A 24,129-nucleotide genomic window follows, 5' to 3' on the forward strand; every position below is an offset into this window, starting at 1 on the left:
AGATATGAGAAAAGAGTAAGTGCAACTCTACAAATAGAAAAGTGATCAAGGTAGGAGGTGTGGAGATGTGAATTCAAGGTGATATTTGGAAAGATAAGCTGTGGGGGTACAGAGCCTCCATAAGCCAGCAGTGGAGTGATATCGCAGCAGAGCGCAAAATCGGAACTTTTAGAAGTCTGCTCCTGTGAGGGACATCCCTGCCTGAAAGGCACTCAGGTGGTGAAGTGGGACAGAATCCTGGGTGGGGCAGGATCACAGGGCAAGTTGGGGTGCCTGAGTGGGACAGAGTTCTCAGGCATTGGAAAGGGGAAACTGCCTGAAATCAGTGAGCCCAGGAGTGAGCTTTCAGTTTGGTGTTGGCATATGCCATGAACCCCAGCATGACTGGGTGACTGCTCTCCCAGCAGGGGTCCAGCAAGCAGCAGAACTGCAGGGAGACACCCCCTTTCTCCCCTGGGAGGAGTGGCGTGGGTGCACACCATAGGAATTTGCAGGGTTTGGAAACTCGAAATGGGGTCATGTGCGTGAGATAGAAATGCTCAGTCACAGACTGGGTGAGCATAGAGTGTGGACAGAGACCAGGGAGACAGGAGTGACTGACTGCTTTTCTTAAAGGCGCGCTGAGGAGCGAGGCCCTGAGCTTTCTGCTCAAGAGCTGGAGATTGGGAGACTGCTGTTTTCATTCTCATCTTCTAAAGTGGTGCAGAAAATCTTCAATGAACAAAACCACACAGAGAAACCAGAGTAGATGACTTAGCCTGGCCCCTGGCAAGAGGGGTGCAATTCCACCCAGGCAAAGACACCTGGGAATCAATGCAAGAGGCCCCACCTCACATTGCCAAAAACACCGAGAAAAGACCAAGTTTACTGATCGTAGAGAACTACAAAACTCCAGTGCTAAGGCAAAATAGTATATAAAATTCATGTTTTTCTCCCCCCAGTTCTTTAGTCTTTCAATTTTAACTTTTTTCTCCCCCTTTTAAAAACATTTTTCTCCCCTTTTTCAACCAATTTCTTATTTTACCAACTTGTTTTTTTTTTGTTTTTTTTTTCCCTTTTTATTTATTTTTTCAGCGTAACAGTATTCATTCTTTTTGCACAACACCCAGTGCTCCATGCAAAACGTGCCCTCCCCATCACCCACCACCTGTTCCCCCAACCTCCCACCCCTGACCCTTCAAAACCCTCAGGTTGTTTTTCAGAGTCCATAGTCTCTTATGGTTCGCCTCCCCTCCCCAATGTCCATAGCCCGCTCCCCCTCTCCCAATCCCACCTCCCCCCAGCAACCCCCAGTTTGTTTTGTGAGATTAAGAGTCATTTATGGTTTGTCTCCCTCCCAACCAACTTGTTTTTTAAAAATCTTTTTAAATTTTCATTTTTACAGTTACATTCTATCCTTTCATTGTGTTTAATTTAGTTTTTGTACCTATATGTTTTTCTTTCTTTACAATTTGGGATGCAATTTCTTCTAACAAACAAACCAAAATACACCCAGAATCTAGTGCTTGACTGTTCTCTTCACTTGCCTGATCATATTCTCATTTTCTTCTCCTTCTCCTCCTCCTCCTTCTTTTTCCTTTAAGTCTTTTTAAAATTTTCATCTTTACAGTTACATTCTATCCTTTCATTGTATTTAATTTTATTTTGTATATGTATGTTTTTCTTTCTTTACAATTTGGAGTGTAGTTTCTTCTAACAAACAGACCAAAATACACTTAGGATATAGTATATTGTTCTGTTCTGTTCACATCTCTGTTTATATTCCTTCTTTTCCCCTTTTTTTTTGTCTCTTAACTTTAATTTTTAGTTACATTCTATCCTTTCATTGCATTTGATTTTATTTTTGTACATATATAAGTTTTTCTTTCTTGACAATTTTGGAATCTGGTTTTCTAAGGGGGAAAAAAAAGACCAAAATACACACAGAATCCAGTGTATTGCTCTATTCTGCTCATACATCTCATTATATTCTCTTTTTTATTTTTAATTTTTTTTCCAGTTTCAAATCTCTTCTGATTTGTTTAGTGTATATTTCTCTGGGGTCATTGTTGCCATTTTAGTATTTTGTTCTCTTGCTCATCTATTCTTCTCTGGATGAGAAAACTCACCTCAAAAAAAAAAGAACAAGAGGCAGTATAACTGCCAGGGGCCTAATCAGTATGGCCATAAGGAAAATGTCAGAACTAGGGTTCAGAATAACAATTATTAAGATACTAGCGGGGCTTGAAAAAAGCATAGAAGACACTAGAGAATCCCTTTCTGGAGAAATAGAAGAACTAAAATATAACCAAGTTGAAATTTAAAAGGCTATTGATGAGATGCAATAAAAATTGGAGGCTCTGACTGTGAGGATAAATGAGGCAGAAGAGAGAATTAGTGATATAAAAGACCAAATGATAGAGAATAAAGAAGCTGAGGAAAAAAGAGAAAAACAACTATTGGATCACAAGGGGAGAACTCCAGAGATAAGTGATACCATAAGACAAAACAATATTAGAATAATTGGAATCCCAGAAGAAGATGAAAGGTGGGGTAGTATATTGGAGCAAATTATAGTGGAGAATTTCCCCAATTTGGGGAAGGAAACAGGCATCAAAATCCAGGAGGCACAGAGACCCCCACTCAAAATCAATAAAAATAGCTCAACACTCCAACATATAATAGTGAAACTTATAAATCTGTGACAAAGAGAAAATCCTGAAAGCAGCTCAGGACAAGAGGTCTGTAACATACAATGGTAGAAATAAATTGGCAGCAAACCTATCCACAGAGACCTGGCAGACCAGAAAGGACTGGCATGATATATTCAGAGCACTAAATGAGAAAAAATATGCCTCCAAGAATACTATATCCAGCCAGGCTGTCATTGAAATATGGAAGAAGAGATAGAAAGCTTCCAGGACAAACAAAAACTAAAAGAATTTGCAAACACCAAACCAGCCCTACAGGAAATATGAAAAGGATCCTCTAAGCAAAGAGAGAGCCTAAAAGTAACATAGACCAGAAAGGAACAGAGACAATATATAGTAACAGTCACCTTACAGGCAATATAATGGCACTAAATTCATATCTTTCAATAGTTACCCTGAAGATAAATGGACTAACTGCCCCAATCAAAAGACTCAGGTATCGAATGGATTAAAAGAAAAAAAAAAAAAAGACCCATTGATACACTGTCTGCAAGAGACTAATTTTAGACCCGAAGACACCTCCAGATTTAAGGTGAGGGGGTGGAAAACAATTTACCATGCTAATGGACATCAAAAGAAAGTTGGGGTGGGAATCCTCATATCAGATAAATTAGATTTTAAGCCAAAGACTATAATAAGAGATGAGGAAGGACACTATGTCATACCAAAAGGGTCTGTCCAACAAGAAGATCTAACAATTTTAAATATCTATATGCCTAACATGGTAGCAGCCAATTATATAACCCAATTAATAACAAAATCAAAGAAACACATTGACAATAATACAATAATAGTAGGGTAAATACGATGAAGGGATGGAATATGGCTATAAAGATGAAATTTAAAAAAGATTTTAAAAAAGGAACTGATAAGAAGTTGGTTGAAAAAAAGAAAAAATTAAAAAAAAAAAGAGGGAGAGAGAGAAAATGTGATCAGGGGGACTAGAACAAAGCCATACACTAGATTTAGGGTATATTTTGGTCTGTTAGAAGAAGCTATATCCCAAAATTTTAAAGAAAGAAAAACTTATATATATACAAAAAGTAAGGTTAAGTACAATGAAGGAATAGAATATGACTATAAAAATGAAAATTAAAAAAGATTTTTAAAAAGGTATTGATAAGATGTTGGTTAAAACAGGAAAGAGGAAAAATTCAAATAAAGTAGAAAAAAATAAAGAAAATTTTAAAAATTTAACTTAGAGGGACTCAAGAATCATGGGGAAAAAAACCCATGAATTCTATGTGCTGTATTCCCCTAGCTCAGGAGTTCCATAGTTCTCATTGATCAGTAAACGTGGTCTTGGCTGGATGTTCTTGCTGATCTCCTTGGGGAGGGGTCTGTTGCAGGGATTCTTAAGTGTCTTTGCCCGAGGTGGAATTATGCCACCCTTGCCAGGAGCCAAGCTAAGTAACCTGCTTGGGTTCATGCTCAGGAGCTTTTGTTCCCTGAACAATTTCTGTACTGCTTTGAAGGACAGGTATGAAGATGGCAGCATCCCAATCTCCTGCCCAGAGGAACCGAGAGCTTGGGGCCCCACTCCTCAGTGCACACTCAGAGAAAAGCAGTCAATCCCTCCCATCTCCCTGGTCTCCGGCCACACTCTGTGCTCACCCAGCCTGTGACTGAGCTTTTCTATCTCTGGTGCATGATGCCATTTGGTCTCCAAACCCAGCAGATTCCTGCACTGCACTCCCGCACCGCTCCTCCTGGAGGATGAAGAAGGTGACTCTCTCCAGATCTGCAACTTGTGGGGACCCTACTCGAAGAGCAGTGGCCCAACTGTGCCTCAGATCATGGTTTATGGCAACCCCGAGCTGAGAGTTCACTCCTCGGCTCTGTCTCTGTAGCCGGCTTCCCCGCCCCAGATACCTGGGAGCTCTGCTGCACTCAGGTATCCCTGGTCTTTCTGTGACCCCGAGGGACGTAAGACCACACTGTCTCCACGAGGGCTCCACCCCACACTTAGCCTCTGGAGCGATGTCCGTCAGTGGCATAGACTTCTTTTTTTTTTTTTTTTTTTAAAGATTTTATTTATTTGACAGAGAGAAATCACAGAGAGGCAGGCAGAGAGAGAGGAAGGGAAGCAGGCTCTCCGCTGAGCAGAGAGCCCGATGCGGGACTCAATCCCAGGACCCTGAGATCATGACCTGAGCCGAAGGCAGCAGCTTAACCCACTGAGCCACCCAGGTGCCCCAGTGGCATAGACTTCTAAAAGATCTGATTTTATGCTCCATGGCTCTACTGCTTCCCGGGAGCCAGCCCCTCTCTCCGTGGTCTCTCCTCCCAGATATCACTTCAGATTTCCTTCGCCACACGTCCTACCTTCCAGAAAGTGGTCGCTTTTCTGTTCCTAGAATTGCTGCTCTTCTTCTCTTCGATCTCCTGTTGAGTTTGTGGGTGTTCGGAATGGTTTGATGACTACCTAGCTGAATTCCTGGGACCTGACGAAATTTAGTTCTCTGACTCCTCCACCATCTTGCCCAGGCCGGGGAGGGGGCGGGATGGGACTTTTTTTCCTAATAATATTCTAAAGTAACAGATTAAAATCTACTTCTAATATTTCTTACATTTCACTTTTTCTTCCTCAGGAATGCACCTAGAAGAGCGGACAGAAACCTCAGTGTGTTCAATAAAGGCCTCAAAGAATTTGGTGGTTAGAAAACCTGCAAAAGTGATTTTCAATTTAGATCCAGCTGCACTGAATTCAAAGCCAGAACAGCCATGGAAGAAAAAATGTCTTGAAAGATTGGAAGCAAAAGCCCGGGCAATGCAGCAGAAAATAATAGACAAGGATAATCTGAAGAAAGAACAAGAAAAAAAGGTTGAAAAAAAACTCCCCAGGGATAATTTGGCCAAAGAGTGGTTCAATGCTGACAACATGACACTGAACACTCGTGCATATTTGCTTGACAAACTTCTGCCTACTTTAGTTCCTGGAGTGGAAAAAATGTTAATGCAAGTGGAAAAGAAGCAGCTTTGGGCAGAGGTTGATAATACAACCAAGTTTAATCCAGTTAATCATTTGGGGGAATACTTAATGAGAAACAATCCTTATTATATCAAAGACTCAGGAATGTCTGGTTATCAAAGGATGATGAGAGATGTCACAGAAGACCTGAAGATTCATGTTCCCAACACTACTGGCAACAGGTAAATTTTTTTATATTTTCAGTTGATGATCTAGATCCTTACATTGAAAGCAAGTAGAACAATAACACAATCATACAAATGGGGCTTAAATGATTTTGTAATTATTCAGAAAGTATTTATTGAGCTGCTAGTATGTGTGTCACTAATTATAAGGCACTATGAAGATTAATGAAGCATATTAAACATGTTCCTTGAATTCATGGATTTAGTTATCTCACTATGATCTAAGGTATATATTTATTTGTTTATCTTCTGCCTCTCTGCACTGGAAAGTAAGCTATATAAGAGTAGGAACTTTTTAAAAATTTAGCTTTTCAGATAGGCCGTCTATTCACTTGGTTCAAAAGTCAAAATATATGGTTATACAATGAAAAGTTCCTTTTCCATTCTTATCATCCATCTACCCAGTACTTGACTGCTGCCGTAAATAATGGCTATTCTTCATTTTCAGTGGATTTTTCCAGTTTCTTTATACATACAGAAGCAAATGCAGATATAGCTTCTAAATTTTCTTCCTTTTATATAAGACCGTCTGACTGAGTTACAAATATTTTCTTCTGTTTTTTACTTGCTATTTACATCTTGTCATACAGAAGGTATTTCATTTCTATGTGGTTGAATATATTTACTTCCATTTTATGGCTTCTAGATTTCGTTGTTATTTTCAACCAGTAAAATAATCCTTCCATTTTTTTCCTGGAATTTTTATTATTTTAATTCCCATTTTAAGTATCGATCCATTTGGAATTTATCCTAATGTAAGATGTAAAATATGAATCCAACTTTTTCTTTTCCAAATGGCTACATAGTGATCCCAATGACAATTGTCAAATAGTCTATTTTGCTCCACTGTTTGAAACTTTATTACTAAATTTTAGTATATTTTGGAGTGTATGTCTGCATTTTTCTATCCTATCCCATTGACTGTCTCCCTATTCATGCACCACAGTGCACTGCTTTAATCTCTGAGACTCTGGGTCCCTGACTTACAATGATTCCACTTACTGATTTTTTGGTTTTATGTTGGTGTGAAAGTGGTATGTGTTCAGTAGAAATCATACTCTGAATTTTGAATTTTGATCTTTTCCTGGACTAGCAAAATGCAGTATGATGCTCTCTTGTGATGCAGGGCAGTGGCAGTGAGCCATCGCTCCTGGTCAGCCACACAATCCATACACTTAAAATGATTCTGTACCCATACAACCATTCTGTTTTTCACTTTCAGTACAGTATTCAATCAATTACATGAGATAGTCTACACTTTATAAAACAGGTGCTTATTAGATGATTTTGCTCACTGTAAACTGATTTAAGTGTTCTGAACACATTTTAAATGGGTTCAATACAACTATGATGTTGAGTGGGTTAGGTGTATTAAATGCATTTTCTACTTAGGATATTTTCCATTTATGATGGGTTTATTGGGACATACCCCTATCATAAGTTGAGGAAGCTCTGTATTTCAATAATTCTCTGTTCTGGTACCCATTATTTACTCCTTTATTCTGATGTTATTGCTTTTTTTCTTTTTAAAGATTTTATTTATTTTCTTGAGAGAGAGAGAGAGAGCATGCACACAGAGGGAGAGGGTGAAGCAGACTCCCCGCTGAGCAGGGAGCCCAACAGGGGACTAGATCCCAGGACCCCAAGATCATGACCTGAGCTGAAGGCAGATGCTTAACCAACTAAGCCACCTAGGGGCCCCATGTTTTTGCTTTTTAATATAAAATTTTAGGATTGAGTCATCTACTTGAAAAAAAAAAAAAGGAGAACAGCAAAACAAACCTTATAGGAATTTCATTGAAATTTGTTTAAATTTATTTATTAACTTAGGGAAAATCAACATCTTTAATGACAAGTGTTTCTATCTGAGAACATATGTCTTTCCATTTGCTCCTCTTATTTTGTATCCATCATTGTTGTCTTAAAGTTTTTTTTCATTTAAGCTTGCATCTCCTGTTGGATGTATTACTAGTCAGGCTTCCCACTGAGCAGGGAGCCCCATGCAGGGCTCGATCCCAGGATCCTGGGATCTGATCCTGAACTGAAGGCAGGCATTTAACGACTGGGCCATCCAGGCGCCCCAATTTTTAAAAATTATATTTGTTAGTCCTGAAAGAGCCTAGAAGCAATGATAATACAATATTTACGAGCATTCCTAGCTCCCAGATGAGTGACTTCCTTTAGAAGTAGCTAAGAATCCTTTTTAAAAATTGCACGAAGCTTTCAAAGAGTAAAGGAGTAAGGTTGGAAGAACACAGGAGCCAAAGTTGGGTCAAGTTGAGGATCAAAAAGAAAAAGTAACTATAATGGATTAAAATGCCTTGAATAGATATTAAAATCAGTGTGTCTACAATGATACTCAAAAGGAACAGTCCCCCCGAAAAAAATCTTTTTTAAAAAACATTTTTGTTTGTTTGTTTATTTAAATATATTATTTATTTATTTGACAGGTAGAGAGAGAGCACAAGTAAGCAAAGCAGCAGAGAGAGGGAGAGGGAGAAGCAGGTTCCCCACCAAGATGACAACCCAAGGCAGGAATCCATTCCAGGACCCTGAGCTAAAGGCAGATGCTTAACTGATTGAACCACCCAGGAAACCCCCAAGAAATCTTGTTCTTTAAAAACTGGCTCAGTGGACTAAGTGTCTGACTCTTGGTTTCTGCTCAGGTCATGATCTCAGGGTTGTGAGACTGAGCCCTGCGTCAGGCTCCACACTTAGTGCAAAATCTGCTTGCCCCTCTCCCTCTGCCCGTCCACCCTAACCCTCATGTACATGCACGTGCACTCTCTCTCAAATAAATAAAATCTTGGGGCACCCGGGTGGTTCAGTCATTAAGTGTCTGCCTTCAGCTCAGGTCATGATCCCAGGATCCTGGGATCGAGCCCTACATGGGGCTCCCTGCTCAGTGGGAAGCCTGCTTCTCCCTCTCCCTCTCCCCCTGCTTGTGTTCCCTGTCTCACTGCCTCTCTCTCTGTCAAATAAGTAAATAAAATCTTAAAAAAATAAAAAATAAAAATATGAGCAAATATTGATAATTTCGTATCAAACACATATGAAACACAACGTTTCAGGTTTTTTACCTAATTCCTTGATTTTATATTTATATCTCTTTTTTTTCCCTAAAAATCTTGGCTCCTAACAACATTAACGAAATTAGTTGTCTTATACTACAATTTACATAAAATAGCTTCAAAATAATAATAATACCAATAATCCCAATGAAAGAACTACTAGATTTATTTGCAGATATTTTGTCCTGAAACATATTCTTCTAAGTATGTGTGTATGACAAATGAAACCATGCAACAACTAGGAGAAACCAGGGATTAATTTCCTTTATTACCAGAGAAAAGCCTTTTAAAAAAAAAAAGATTTTATTTATTTATTTGACACAGAGAGAGAGCTCACAAGTAGGTAGAGAGGCAGGCAGAGAGAGGGGGAAGCAGGCTCCCCATCGAGCAGAGAGCTGGATGTGGGGCTTGATCCCAGAACCCTGAGATCATGACTTGAGCTGAAGGCAGAGGCTTAATCCACTGAGCCACGCAGGTGCCCCGAGAAAACCTTTTAAACCATGACTCAAAATCATGAAATTATTGCTAAATTTGATTACATAAAAATTAAAGGGTTTTTGCCTGAGAAATTGAGTCACAATTACTCAATTTTGTTGTTGTAGTACAAAAGTAGTTATACACAATATGTAAATGAATAAGCATGGCTGAGTTCTAATAAAACTTTATTTATGAATACTAAAATGTGTCATAGATTTTCTACTATGCCACAAAATATTATTATTATTTTGATTTTTAAAAACTATTTTAAAATATAGCAGCCAATCTTAGCTGTTGAGTGGTACAATACCAGGCAGCAGGCCAGTTTGGGCCTTAAGCCCTAGTCTAGATAACATCTGGGTCTCTTCCAGATCTTAAAACAACAAAACAAAATAAAAATAAGACACTTTGTATGTCTGATTCTCTTCCTGAATCTTCATACTTTCCTTCTAATATCTTCTGGCATGAATACTTGTGCTAAAATTTATAAAAGAACATAAAATTCTTTATTATTTCTTTCAGTGTTCCTCCTGTAGGGTAAGTAACTAATCAGAAGTTTAGAATAACAAGTCTTTTGAAATTAAGTACATATATACTACTAGAATAAAGAAAGAGATATGTACAGAACTCTTCCTTTGTTTTATTTTATATATTTAATGTGTGGACATGGAATTTTAATATTCCGTTGGAACAGTCTTTCTCAGAGTGGTTGCCTATGAATGAAATCAAGATGACCTGGATGCTTGGTTAAAAATGCAGATTCCTAGCTTCTTCTCAGATCTTCTGAATCAGAACCTTTAGGCATGCACTGAGAACAAGTTCCACAGGAGGTTATTATGCACCCTAAAAAAAGCTTCAAAACCAATTATGCAGAGAAGCCAAATTAAAGAAGTTTTAGTACTAATGAAAAGTTCCAACAGCAGCAGGGAACAGTGTCATTAAATTTAATAAATAGCTTAAAGTACATTTTTGTTCACCATCTGTTCTTGCAGAGCAATAAATTAGATTTGTATTTAGACCTAGTGCCATAAAAGTACTTAAAATTTGGGCACTGATGTCAAGGTTGTATATCAATATATTGAGAAATGCTTCCTCCTATTATGGATGTGTAAATCTCAATCAGCACATAAAAGTAGGCATTTATCAATAACTGTGATAAGAATAGTACCTGGCACACTACGACTCGGGTCTAGGTCTCATTGCCAACAAATGACATGACACAAGAGGGTTAGTTTATTTCACTGATGCTTTTTGAATTGGGAGTTTGAATAGTTAGGGTCATTTGAAGCTTGAAGAGAGCCCTAGTTTCTTTTTTCTTTCTTTTTCAGTGTTTTTAAAATTTATTTAAGTAATCTCTACACCCCAGGTGAGACTCAAACACACAACCCCGAAATCAAGAGTCACGCGGTCTTGGGACTGAGCTAGCCAGGTGCCCCAGAGCCCTAGTTCCACTGGAGCAATGAGGTTGTAGGAATTTCATGCAAGAGTTAAAGGAATCAAAGATGCTTTGTTTGCCTGGATGGTCAGGATTAGGGCTTGATCTCTTTCTGGCAAAAATTCAAGATCTGTGTATCAACATATGACAGGGTCAAGCATCTGCAGAATATTCAGAAATCCTGGGATACTTTACAACAGTACAATTGACTTAAAGCTCGGATACACAGTAGTCTTAGCTAAAACAGTCTTGCTTTTAAATTCTCTGAACTATATCATTGTTTGTGTCATCTTTAGTTCATTAGAGAGTTTTGGAGAAGTCCATTTGTATTAGTAATGGGAGTTTTTCTTATTTATATCCAAGGAAAAAGATGAATAAAATTTTTGTTTGGTTTGTCAAGACTTTATCCTCTTGTGATGATGTTGAAGTATCCCTTTGCCTCAACCTGGTCCAAAATTTTTTCATCTGACTACTTCCCTGGATAAAAAGGGATTTGTTTCTGTTTAGTGTCTAAGAACCATAGATAGGGAAGATACTCCTTACTGATATGGGACAATTTTTATAGTGGTAGCTGCTTGTCTGAAAAATAAAATATCACTGTTGTTTGTAAGTTTTACATACGCAGTATACCTTTATTGCTTTTCATCGACGTTTCTGAATGACAGATTAAGAATTAAAGTGGACTTTAATTCTTTTTTAAAAATTTCTTTTCAGCGTAACAGAATTCATTGTTTATGCACCACACCCAGTTCTCCATGCAATATGTGCCCTTCATAATACCCACCACCTGGCTCCCCCAACCTCCCACTCCCCCTCCCCTTAAAAACCCTCAGATTGTTTTTCAGAGTCCATAGTCTTTCATGGTTCATCTCCCCTTCCAGTTTCCCTCAACTCCCTCTCCTCTCCATCTCCCCATGTCCTCCATGTTATTTGTTATGCTCCACAAATAAGTGAAACCACTCTCTCTGCTTGATTTATTTCACTCAGGATAATCTCTTCTAGTCTCATCCATGTTGATACAAAAGTTGGGTATTCATCCTTTCTTTCTTTCTTTTTTTTAAAAGATTTTATTTATTTATTTGACAGACAGAGATCACAAGTAGGCAGAGAGGCAGGCAGAGAGAGAGAGGAGGAGGCAGGCTGTCCGCAGAGCAGAGAGCCCGATGCGGGGCTCGATCCCAGAACCTTGGGATCATGACCTGAGCCGAAGGCAGCGGCTTTAACCCACTGAGCCACCCAGGCGCCCCGGGTATTCATCCTTTCTGATGGAGGCATAATAGTGTATATGGACCACATCTTCCTTATCCATTCATCCGTTGAAGGGCATCTTGGTTCTATCAGACACATGAAAAAAATCTTCATCATCACTAGCCATCAGGGAGATTCAAATTAAAACCACATTGAGATACAACCTAACACCAGTTAGAATGGCCAAAATTAGCAAGACAGGAAACAACGTGTGTTGGAGAGGATGTGGAGAAAGGGGAACCCTCTTTTTTTTTTTCCCCCCATTTTATTTATTTTTTTCAGCATAACAGCTGGGGGGAGGTGGGATTGGGAGAGGGGGAGGGGGCTATGGACATTGGGGAGGGGAAGCGAACCATAAGCGACTATGGACTCTGAAAAACAACCTGAGGGTTTTGAAGGGTCAGGGGTGGGAGGTTGGGGGAACAGGTGGTGGGTAATAGGGAGGGCACGTTTTGCATGGAGCACTGGGTGTTGTGCAAAAACAATGAATACTGTTATGCTGAAAGGGGAACCCTCTTACACTGTAGTTGGGAATGCAAGTTAGTGCAGCCACTTTGGAGAACAGTGTGGAGATTCCTTAAGAAATTAAAAATAGAGCTTCCCTATGACCCTGCAATTGCACTACTGGGTATTTATCCCAAAGATACAGATGTGAAAAGAAGGGCCATCTGTACCCCAATGTTTAAAGTGGACTTTAATTCTTACATGTACTAATAAGGTTATGTTTGTGTCATTTTGTTCATATTTTCTTTTCTTTTAACATCTGTTTCAGCATCTTTTCCCTCTAAAACCTGATTCCTTCCATGCTTGTGAATATATATTTTATAAGTCACAACTGCTTCATTGTGAATTGATAATGAAAGTTATTTGTTGGGGCGCCTGGGTGGCTCAGTCAGTTAAACATCTGCCTTCAGCTCAGGTCATGATCCCAGAGTCCTGGGGTCCAGTCCCACACTGGGCTCCCTTCTCAGTGGGGAGTCTGCTTGTCCCTCTTTCCCACCCCCACGCTCATGCTTTCTCTCAAATAAATAAATAAATCTTTAAAAAAAGAAAGAAAAGTATTTGTTCTTTTTTAAAATTTTTATTTTTAAGATTTTGTGTTTAAGTAATCTCTACATCCAACATGGGGCTTGAACTTACAACTCTGAGATCAAGAGTCTCATTCTATGAACTAAGCCAGCCAGGTGCCCCTGGAAAGTATTTGCTCTTAAAATAGGATTATAGGGGCACCTGGGTGGCTCAGTCAGTTGAGCGTCTGCCTTCTGCTCAGGTCAAGATCCCAGAATCCTGGGATGGGTGCCCAAGTTGGGTGCCCCCTCACCTGCTCAGCGGGGAGACTGTTCCTCCCTCTTTTCCCTGCTTGTACTCTCTGTCGCTATCTCTGTCTCTCTCTCTCTTTCTCAAATAAATAAATAAATAAATAAACAAATAAATAAATAAATAAAATCTTTAAAAAAATAGAATTACAGGCTTTCTTTTTTTAAAGACTTTATTTATTTATTTGGCAGACAGAGATCACAAGCAGGCAGAGAGGCAGGCAGAGAGAGAGAGGCAGGGAAGCAGGCTCCCTGCTGAGCAGAGAGATTGATTAGGGGCTCAATCCCAGGACTCTGAGATCATGACCTGAGCTGAAGGCAGAGGCTTAACCCACTGAGCCACCCAGGTGTCCAGAATTACAGACTTTCCATAGACTGATTATGGTGGTGGTTACACATATTTACACATATGTTTAAATTTATACAACTATGTCCCAAAAAAGGTCAATTTTACTATGATATTTTAAAAAATAAAAAATTTAAGTGGTAAAAAAAACTACACAGATGTAATTAACTAATGGATTTAAATAAAAAATTTTTTAAAAAAAATTTAAGTGGTAAAAAAACTACACAGATGTAATTAACTAATGGATTTAAATAAAAAATTTTTTAAATCACAGATATTATTATTATTAATGTTCGAACTTAACACTATTCCAGGGAAGTGGGGCCTCTTATACTATAAATTTCTTCACTTTTCTCTATCAGTCCTGATCCTAGATGAGAGTTCAAATGAACCAGAAAGTAGATCTTAGACCCAAGGCAAAAACTCGGATCTTTTCCTGTGTCGCAGTTCTAGTGATGCCTATCAGGTTCTGGTTGGTAATCTCCGATCTCTACATCTGTTGCTTTATTTCGATGAGTCTGTGCTGCACATGGAAATATCTTTTTGACATTTTTCCTGTGATAACTCTTTATCACCCTTATGGACTAATAATGGAACATTTAACCCACAAAGAGAAAAAAATCACAACAAAATTTTGCATAGAGTTTCTTTCTCCTCCATAGCTACATAAAGGAGAAAAATAAGTCAGTGTAAATGCTTAAGCATTAAGGATACACAAATCAAGTAAAAACTAAGAGAGAAAGACACAGAAGCCTTTATTTTACTTAAGAATTAATTTTTACTTGATAATTCCCTACGAGTTAATTCATGTACAGTGTTCAAAGAACTTAATGCAGACTATGTGACAGCGTCCATTGTGTTTCTATTAGAATGTGGTGTCTACAAAGGTTTTGCCAGTTTACTTCGAAGTGCTTACTCTTTGTGTTTCCAAAAACAAACTCCATCCCCCTTCTCACGTGCAATTTTCAACCATTTTGGTCAAATTGTATGTATAAATTGGGCATATTGTAAAAACCTTCATTATATATTGTACTCTTTCTAAATTATCATCTTTGTAATTATTTTCCAAAATTTAATCTCATCTGATAATAACATTGCAACCCCCACTTTCTTTTATATGTATTTTCATAAAATACTTTTGTTCATCTTTTTATTTGCAACTTTTCTGAGTAATCTTAATTGAGTGCTTTCTCTATGGACAGAATATACGGTATAGAACACTCTGTTTTATAATTCAGTTGGAATCTTTTAATACGCAGGCTTTAGCATATTTACATCTATGGATATAAGAGGTGAATTTTAGTTCTACCATTTTTTTTTATTTAAGATTTTTTTTTAATGTATTTATTCGACAGAGAGAGAGATCACAAGTAGGCAGAGAGGCAGGCAGAGAGAGAGGAGGAAGCAGGCTCCCCGCAGAGCAGAGAGCCCGATGCGGGGCTCGATCCCAGAACCCTGAGATCATGACCTGAGCCGAAGGCAGTGGCTTAATCCACTGAGCCACCCAGGCGCCCCAGTTCTACCATTTTTTATGACCTCTTTATAGTTTTAGCCTTATTTTAAAAAGATTATTTATTTATTTATTTTGACAGACAGAGATCACAAGGAGTCAGAAAGGAAGGCAGAGAGAGAGGGGGAAGCAGGCTCCCCGCCGAGCAGAGAGCCCGATGTGGGGCTCAATCCCAGGACCCTGGGACCGTGACCTGAGCCAAAGGCAGAGGCTTTAACCCACTGAGCCACCCAGGCACCCTTAGTTTTAGTCTTTTAAATATAATTTTTCACTATAAAACAAACAAACCTCCAAATGTCTAATTTATGCTTACAATACACCAGTTACTAGGACTTGGCAAGAGTAAGGGAATGTTTCTTCCTTGATATGGATCTTCTGCAGTTGCCAGGAAACAGTGACTTCCTAGACAGATGTCTGTCTGCTCATACTCTACACCAGATGTCACCTCTCTAGTGAGCCAAACCTTAGTGCTTATATTATGCTAGGAAATCCCATAGCTGCTTCTCCCACAGGTGATATTACTAATATCAATGATTTTGTTGATTTGCATTGAATATCATAGTTTATCAATCTAGTAAAACAGGTTGTGCCAAAAGTGAATGGCTTGATAAGGAAAATGCTTTTTTCATAGTGTTTGACTATTCTACCCAATGGTGTGTGGTAGGACTTCATCAAACAGGTTTTACTTTTATTCAACCTGAAACATAATAATAATGTATATACATGGGCTAGTTTCACATCCATCTCAAAACCACTTTGTTGCATCTGTATATATTCCATTATGAAGTACTTAGAAATTGAAGTCCTTGTGGGCTGAGAAATCATGGTCTCCTTGGATGTTATCCTAATATTCTACAAACACACACCCGTAACCTGATGTTGAATGGGTCCATGGTCTTGCTTCAGTGGCATAGAGCATTCCTAATGTTAAAAAGACTGAGATGAAGTTCCTGAGTCAAATTCCTACAGCTGGGGCTGAATAACTGGTATAATGCCTGAGAGTGTGGTGGTCCTAGAGTAAGATTGTCCAAGTTGTCCATAAATTCCTAGGATTTGCCAGATAAAACTTTTGTTCATTTAAAACTATCCAGTAACTGTTATCCTCAGAAGAAAATAGGATTTATTTTCTCTTTATAGAAGAGAACAGACTGAAGACCTTATGGGCTACTTTATTTGTTTTTACATCCTCTGCCTGACTTCAGTGCTATACCTTTAAAACAGATGCTCTCCAGGACTCCAGTGGGAAACATCCAGGGGGAAATGCCCTCTGCCTTGCTCATACTCTTCCAGGAAGGTGGTTCAGTTGGAACTCAACTACCTCATTTGGAGACAGAAATCTTCACCATGAAGGCCAGCTTCAAAAGTTGCAGGCACTAGATCTGATATACCCAGCATGTAGTGATTTCGTTCATCTGGGCTAGATAGGTGGCACATCAATTTTATTATCTCTTTCATATCAACTAATCAAAACCACTAGCCAGATGCCCTCTCCTCTAATCCAGAGTGCACGCTTTCTATGTCTAGAACAACATTCCCTTCCTTTTTCTTGCTGGACAATTTTTCCTGCGCTTCAAGAATCAGCCCAAGTGTCTGCGCACCTGGATGGTGCAGACTTTTGTAGGTCAAACTCTTGGTTTTGGCTCAGGTCCTGATCAGGATTGTGAGATCAGGCTCAACGCTCAGTGCAGAATCTGCTTAGGACACTCTCTGCTCCCCCACCCCCACCCCTGAGCTTGCCCTTGCCTGCCTCTCTCTCTATCAAACAAACAAATAAATAATAATAATAAAAAAGAATCAGCCCTAGTATCACTTCCTGAGATACCTTCTGTCACATCTGCTTTGGATTACCTACTCTTCCTTTATATTTCTGGAACACCTATAGGCTCATGTCAGCCTTTAACACATTACAATGTAATTGTTGATTTACTTTCCCACAATTTCTTTGAAGACAAGGACTATTTTTCTATCATGTCTATGTTTCCAACACTGAGCACAATGCTTGGCATGATGATATTTGTTATCTAACAAGTATCAAAATTTGGTTAGATAAATTAATAACAGATTTATTGAGGAGTCTTCACTCAGTTAATCAGTATTTGTTGAGCCATACCTTACAGGGAAAAATTACAAAATTTGGTTCTTGTCATGAGGAACTTACACACTCGAGTTGAAGAAATATAACTAAAACACAGCTAAATTTATCAAAGCAGGTGTCCATGTATATTTTCCCCACTTCCAACATATTTCTCAATCTCTTCTATCTGGACTTCATTCTAGGCCTTCTTCAATAAATGTCGCGTACTGAGATCACAATGTTCTCCATGTTTCTAGGCCCAATGGAAAGTTTGCAATCCTCGTCTTACTTGGCCTCTTACCAATATTCAACAATGTTGACCATTTCCTCCTTGAGAAACTCTTTCCTTTCCCTTCCGTTATTATTAGTTGTTTTCCTTCCACCTCTTTTTACTCCTTCTCAGCATCCTGTGTCGGCTCATTCTCTGCCATCTGATCTTCAAATATTAAGATTCCTGAAGTCATGGTTCTCCGGTCACTCCCAAATCATCCTTGAGTGCTCTCATTTCAACACATGACTTCAGCTACCATCTATATCTTCATGCTCTTAGATTTATATCTCTAGTCCAAATGCCTTTTTTGAGCTTCAGACCAGTATGGTCTTGGATATTTCACAAGCACTTCAGTTTCAAAAGTCATTGTCTTTCTTAGTTGTGCATCAAGATTTTCAAGGCCAAACCCAAGAGACGAACCTTGACACCTTCTGCTTCCTCACTATGTACTTCTCATTTATCATTAAGTCCTGTTGATTTTACCTCCTCTCAAATTTTCTCATTTCCGACCTTCCCTGCTGCTGTCACCCTAGTCTAAGCTACTATCAGGTTTCACCTTCACTATTGCAACAGTCTTCTAATTAATATGGTTCCATTCACTCTTGTCCTCTTGCAGTCTATTCATTACTTATAACTGAAGTAATTTTTTTAAAAGATTAATCTTCTGGAACACCTGGGTGGCTCAGTCATTAAATGTCTGCCTTTGACTCAGGTCATGATCCCAGGATCCTGGAATCAAGCCCTGAATCAGGATCCCTGCTCAGCGGGGAGCCTGCTTCATCCTCTCCCACTCCCACTGCTTGTGTTCCCTTTCCTCAAATAACTAAAATCTTTTTTAAAAGAAGTTAATCTGCCCATTTCTTAACTGGATTTTTAATTTTGGGGGTGTTGAGTTTGATAAATTCTTTCTAGATTTTTGGATACTAGCCCTTTATCCAATATGTTGTTTGAAAATACCTTCTCCCATTCTATAGGTTGCCTTTTAGTTTTGTTGATTGTTCCCTTGCTGTTCAGAAGCTTTTTATCTTGACGAAGTTCCAATAGTTTATTTTTGCTTTTTTTTTCTCTTGCCCCCAGAGACACGTCTAGTAAGAAGTTGCTGTGCTGGGACACCTGAGTGGCTCAGTCAGTTAAGCGGTTGCCTTCAGCTCAGGTCATGATCCCATGGTCCTGGGATGGAGTCCCACATTGGGCTCCCAGCTCAACCAGGAGCCTGCTTCTCCCTCTACCTGCTGCTCTCCCTACTTGTGGTCACTTGCTCTTTCTCTCTCTCTGATAAATAAAATCTTAAAAAGAAGAAGTTGCTGTGGCCAAGGTCACAGAGGTTGCTGTCTGTGTTCTTCTCATTTAGGTCTTTCATCCATTTTGAATTTATTTTTTTGTATGGTGTAAGCAAGTGGTCCAGTTTCATTATTCTGCATGTGGCTTTCCAGTATTCCCAACACCATTTGTTGAAGAGACTGTCTTTTTTCCATTGAATATCCTTTCCTACTTGTTGAAGATTAGTTGACCATAGAGTTGAGGGTCCATTTCTGGGTTCTCTATTCTGCTCCGTTGATCTATATGTCTGTTTTTGTGCCACTACCATACTATCTTGATGATTACAGTTCTGTAATAGAACTTGAAGTCCAGAATTGTGATGCCTCCACTTTGGTTTTCTTTTCCAGTATTCCTTTGGATATTTGGGGGTCTTTTATGGTTCCATACAAATTTTAGGATTGTGTGTTCCAACTCTGTGAAAAATGCTGGTGTTGGGGGTGCCTGAGTGGCTCAGTGGGTTAAGCCTCTGCCTTCTGCTCAGGTCATGATCCCAGGGTCCTGGAATCGAGCCCCACATCGGGCTCCCTGCTCAGCAGGGAGCCTGCTTCCCTCTCTCTCTCTGCCTGCCTTTCTGCCTACTTGTGATCTCTGTCTTTCAAATAAATAAATAAAATCTTTTTTAGGGGTGGGAGGTTGGGGGAACAGTTGGTGGGTAATGGGGAGGACACGTTTTGCATGGAGCACTGGGTGTTGTGCAAAAAGAATGAATACTGTTACGCTGAAAAAATAAATAAAATGAAAGTGAAAAAAAAATAAAAAAAATAAAAAAAAAAAAGAAAAATTGCTACTGATTTGGTAGCAAGCAATATAAACCAGAAGAGAATCTAATGTGGGAAAATATTATATTAAAAATAAAATCATAAGCAAGTGTTAAAAATTGAAAAAAAAATAAAAATAAAAATAAATAAAATGGAAAAAAAATGCTGGTGTTATTTTGATAGAGATTGCATTGAACGTGTAGATTGCTTTGGGTAGTGTAGACATCCATGAGTATGGAATATTTTTTCATTTCTTTGTGTCTTCTTCAGTTTCTTTAATAAGTATTCTATGGTTTTCAGAGTAGATATCTTTTTACCTCTTTGACTAGGTTTATTCCTGGGTAGCTTATGGTTTGGGTGCACTTGATTTCTCTTTCTGCTGCTTCATTATGGTGTACAGAAATGCAAGACTTCTGTGCATCAATTTTATATCCTGTGACTTTGCTGAATTCCTGTGTCAATTCTGGCAATTTTTTGGTGGGTTTTTTGGATTTTCTACAAAGAGCATAAAAACAAAGTCAATCTTATCATGTTTTTCCCAAATGTGGAACCTTTCAAGGGTCTCTATTTACTCTTAGGATAAAGACTAAAATCCCTAACTAGGTCTAGAAGACTTTCCTTGTATTACCTACTGGTCCCTAACTTACCTGGCTGCCGCCTCTCTTCTTCTCACATTCCATACTCCAGTCACATAGGATTACTTTCAGTTTTCAAACATATTATGCTTCTTTCCATATCAGGGTTTTATATGTCATTCCCTCTGTATCATTCTTCTTCCTCTTCATTTTATGTTACCAATTCTTTCCGGTTTAGCTCATATACCATTTCACTGTGAAATTGTTCTCTTATATGCTCTCTCATTGCATCCTGTGTTTCTCCTTTACTGCATTGATCACAGTTGTAATAGTTGTTTCCCCTGCTATAATGTAAGCCAGGAACTATAAGCCATATTCATCTTCACATCTCTAGTATCTGATGTTGCTTTATGTAAGTAAAGCTCAATAAATATTTGTTAAATGAATTAACGAACTTATTCTAATCCTGTTTTTGCTTTCATGATGAAAGCTTTCTTGTGTGTGTTTTGCTTTTTTGTTCTTGTCTTTAGATACATATGATTATTATAAAATATGTCTTAATTTGGGGGTAATTGAGCATTTAATTTTGAAGTCTTTGGAATTAACTATCAGTATTTAATGGGAAAGCTATGATAAATATTTTTCATCATTTTATAAAATTCTAAATAGGTGTAATCTGTTCAAATATTGATTAACCAGTTACTTACATTTTTTTCTTAATAAGGTATATGTTGAATATACAAAATATTAGAATTAAGTAAGTATAATAATTAAGTAGACACATGTCATATATGGATTTTTATAGGAAATAATATAGACATTTTCCAGCAATGGCAAGAAGTCCAGTTTAGCTTTTTGAAGCTAAGATGACCAGAACTTAAAAACCAAGAAACAGAAACTGAATTTATTAACTTGCCAGGCAAGGCAATATACAGCAATGAAGAATTCACTGACTAGTTTGCAGAGGGGGAAAATTCAGAAATTTTAAAAATTGTTTTAAAACTTTTAAATTTAAAAAAGTGTTTTAAAAAGTGAAAATTCAGAAATTTTAAAAAGTTTTTTAAAAAAGTTTAAAAAGAGATTTATAATGTTTATACTTATAACCATGGAAAACTATCACACTGTATAGGACAGAATGAATCCATAGGTTTGTACATGATTGATTAAAAGAAGAATAAATGAAACAAGATGGGATTGGGAGGGAGACAAACCATAAATGACTCTTAATCTCACAAAACAAACTGGGGGTTGCTGGGGGGAGGTGGGATAGGGAGAGGGGGAGGGGGCTATGGACATTGGGGAGGGTATGTGCTATCATGAGTGCTGTGAGGTGTGTAAACCTGGTGATTCACAGACCTGTACCCCTGGGGATAAAAATACATTATATGTTTATAAAAAAAAAAATTGGAGGGGGAGGCGAACCATAAGAGACTTTGGACTCTGAAAAACAACCTGAGGGTTTTGAAGGGTCAGGGGTGGGAGGTTGGGGGAACAGGTGGTGGGTAATAGGGAGGGCACGTATTGCATGGAGCACTGGGTGTGGTGCAAAAACAATGAATACTGTTACGCTGAAAAAATAAATAAAATGGAAAAAAAAATAAAACAAGTCCGAAAAGAGTCTTCAATTAGGTCCAGTTGATGGCATACTGGGGTCACTCAAAATTTATGGTCAGTTCTCCACATAAGCTAGTTAGAACTGATTCTTGATGAAATACAACATTCAGTTTTAATAAAATAAAGGCAAATGCTGCTATAAGAGGAAGATGTTCCTTGTACTGCTTGGATGAATGAATAGAATTTGGATTATCATAACTAGGATGGGGAACATTTTTACTTCTATTTTTTTTTGGCGGGGGGTGGGGGGGACAGGTAGAGGAAGAAGAAGAGAGAATCTTAAGCAGGCTCCATGCCCAGCATGGATCCCAACATGGGGCTTGATCTCACAGCCCTGAGATCATGACCTAAGCCCAATTCAAGAGTCGGATGCTTAACCGACTGAGCCACTCAAGTGCTTCTACATCTATTTTGTAATCAGATTTATACTGTGTCTTTCTTTAAAGCATCTCAAAAACACTTATTAAGATGGGGAAGCTTTTCTTATTTAGCTTTTGCTACACAACAAAATGCCTCAAAACTTGGTGGCCTAAATCAATAATAATTTATTGGCTCATGATTTTGTGGGTTGATAACTTTGGGCTGAGCTTATGGTTCATTTCTGCTCCACATTGTATCAATTGGACGCACTCATACACTGAAGTAAGATGTTGGCTGTTTACAAAAGTAATGGCAGTAACTGGATCATCATCCAGCAGGCTAGCATAGGCCCAGCACCAACATGGTGGTGGAAGGTACTCTAAGGTCAACAAAATAGGGCTAGCTCCAACGTTCAAACATTTTTCTTTTTCTTTTCTTTTTTCTCCCTCTTTTGTTGTGATATAATTGTTAACATTTTTCAACTTTCTGCATGCATCATGTTTGCTAATGACCCATTAGCCAAAGCAAGTCAGTTGGCCACAGCCAGACACAAAGGATTCAGGAATAGATTCTATCTCTCAATGGGAGAAGCTGCAAAATCAGGTTGCCTACAAATGAACATGTGCACAGAAATGGAAACAATTTGTGACCATTTTTTATTTTACCATGTTTTAAATGTGGATTTATACTTAGATTTGCTTGTAGTTTATGTCTACCCTACATTATGCAAAGAATTTCGGATGCTATAAAGTTCTGTCAATTGATGTACATATATATCCTCATGAGATAATGCAGACCACAGAAGAGAAATTTTATTTGCTCCCTGAATGAGTTACATAATCAACTTAAAATCCATTTGGATTATATTTGGAGTCTCATGTACAGTGGCCCTGAAATACAAACTAGCCTTTGTTTCTTAATGAGAGGGAGGAAATGATGTCTGAGCAGAGACCTAAAGGATGTGGAGGATCTGGTGAAACAAAGAGAGGGAAAAAAGTATTTTAGGCAGATGGAAACATGACAGAAACCCATGTTTATTAATCCATTTTTATATTTCACTGATTGGTACACATGAGAACTTGGAGATACCCAGTACTTATTATGCAATATTGTTTACTTTTCTTGTTCTGCATTGGACCCTAAGCTTTATAATGGCAGCATCCATAGCAGGCACCCAAGAAATGTTTGATAACAAATGAGTAACTGATTGACTTAGTGAGTAACTGAGTGTTTGAATGAAGAAAGGTCCAGTTGATGGCAAAGAAATTTTGAAAGACAAAGAATAGAAAGTCATGCAAGAATGAAGATAGTGGGGGCACTTGGGTGGCTCAGTGGGTTAAAGCCTCTGCCTTTGGCTCAGGTCATTATCCCAGGATCCTGGATTCAAGTCCTGCATCCCACTCTCTGCTCAGCAGGGAGCCTGCTTCCTCCTCTCTCTGCCTACTTGTGATCTCTGTCTGTCAAGTAAATAAATAAAATCTTAAAAAAAAAAAAGAATGAAGATAGTGGGTGCCTGGTGGCTCAGTTGGTTAAGTGTCTGCCTTTGGCTCAGGTGGTGATCCCATAGTCCTGGGATGGAGCCCACACTAGACTCCCTGTTTGGCAGTTGTTGAGGGGAGAGGAGTCTGCTTCTCTCTCTACTCCTCCCCCTTGCTTGTGATCTCTCTCTCTCTCACACTCTCTCTCTCTCAGGTTAATAAAATCTTTTTTTTTTTTAAAGAATGCAGTTAGAAATTGGGGAGAATGCTGTATAGAGGGAAGGGAGAGGGAAAAGGAGGACGGAGAGAGAAGGAGAGGAAGAGATAGGAAGGCAGCAGAGGGAGAAAGAGTGGTGGACGGACTGGAAAGCCAGCAGAAAAGGGACTGTGGTGGAACTGAGATCAGTGGTGGAGATTTGGCTGCTTCTCG

General features: G+C 38.6%; 1 protein-coding gene across 1 annotated transcript in view; it reads left to right on the plus strand.

The window, feature by feature from the left end:
- EFCAB5 (EF-hand calcium binding domain 5) overlaps nucleotides 1-24,129 on the plus strand; it is a 130,546-nt gene that overhangs the window by 21,186 nt on the left and 85,231 nt on the right. The window contains exon 5 of the mRNA XM_045986242.1: nucleotides 5,282-5,843. Within this exon, the coding sequence (XP_045842198.1) occupies nucleotides 5,282-5,843 (562 nt within the window). The remainder of the gene's footprint in view (nucleotides 1-5,281; nucleotides 5,844-24,129) is intronic.

The sequence above is a fragment of the Meles meles genome, chromosome 18, assembly GCF_922984935.1.
Source record: "Meles meles chromosome 18, mMelMel3.1 paternal haplotype, whole genome shotgun sequence".
Taxonomy (NCBI): Eukaryota; Metazoa; Chordata; class Mammalia; order Carnivora; family Mustelidae; genus Meles; species Meles meles.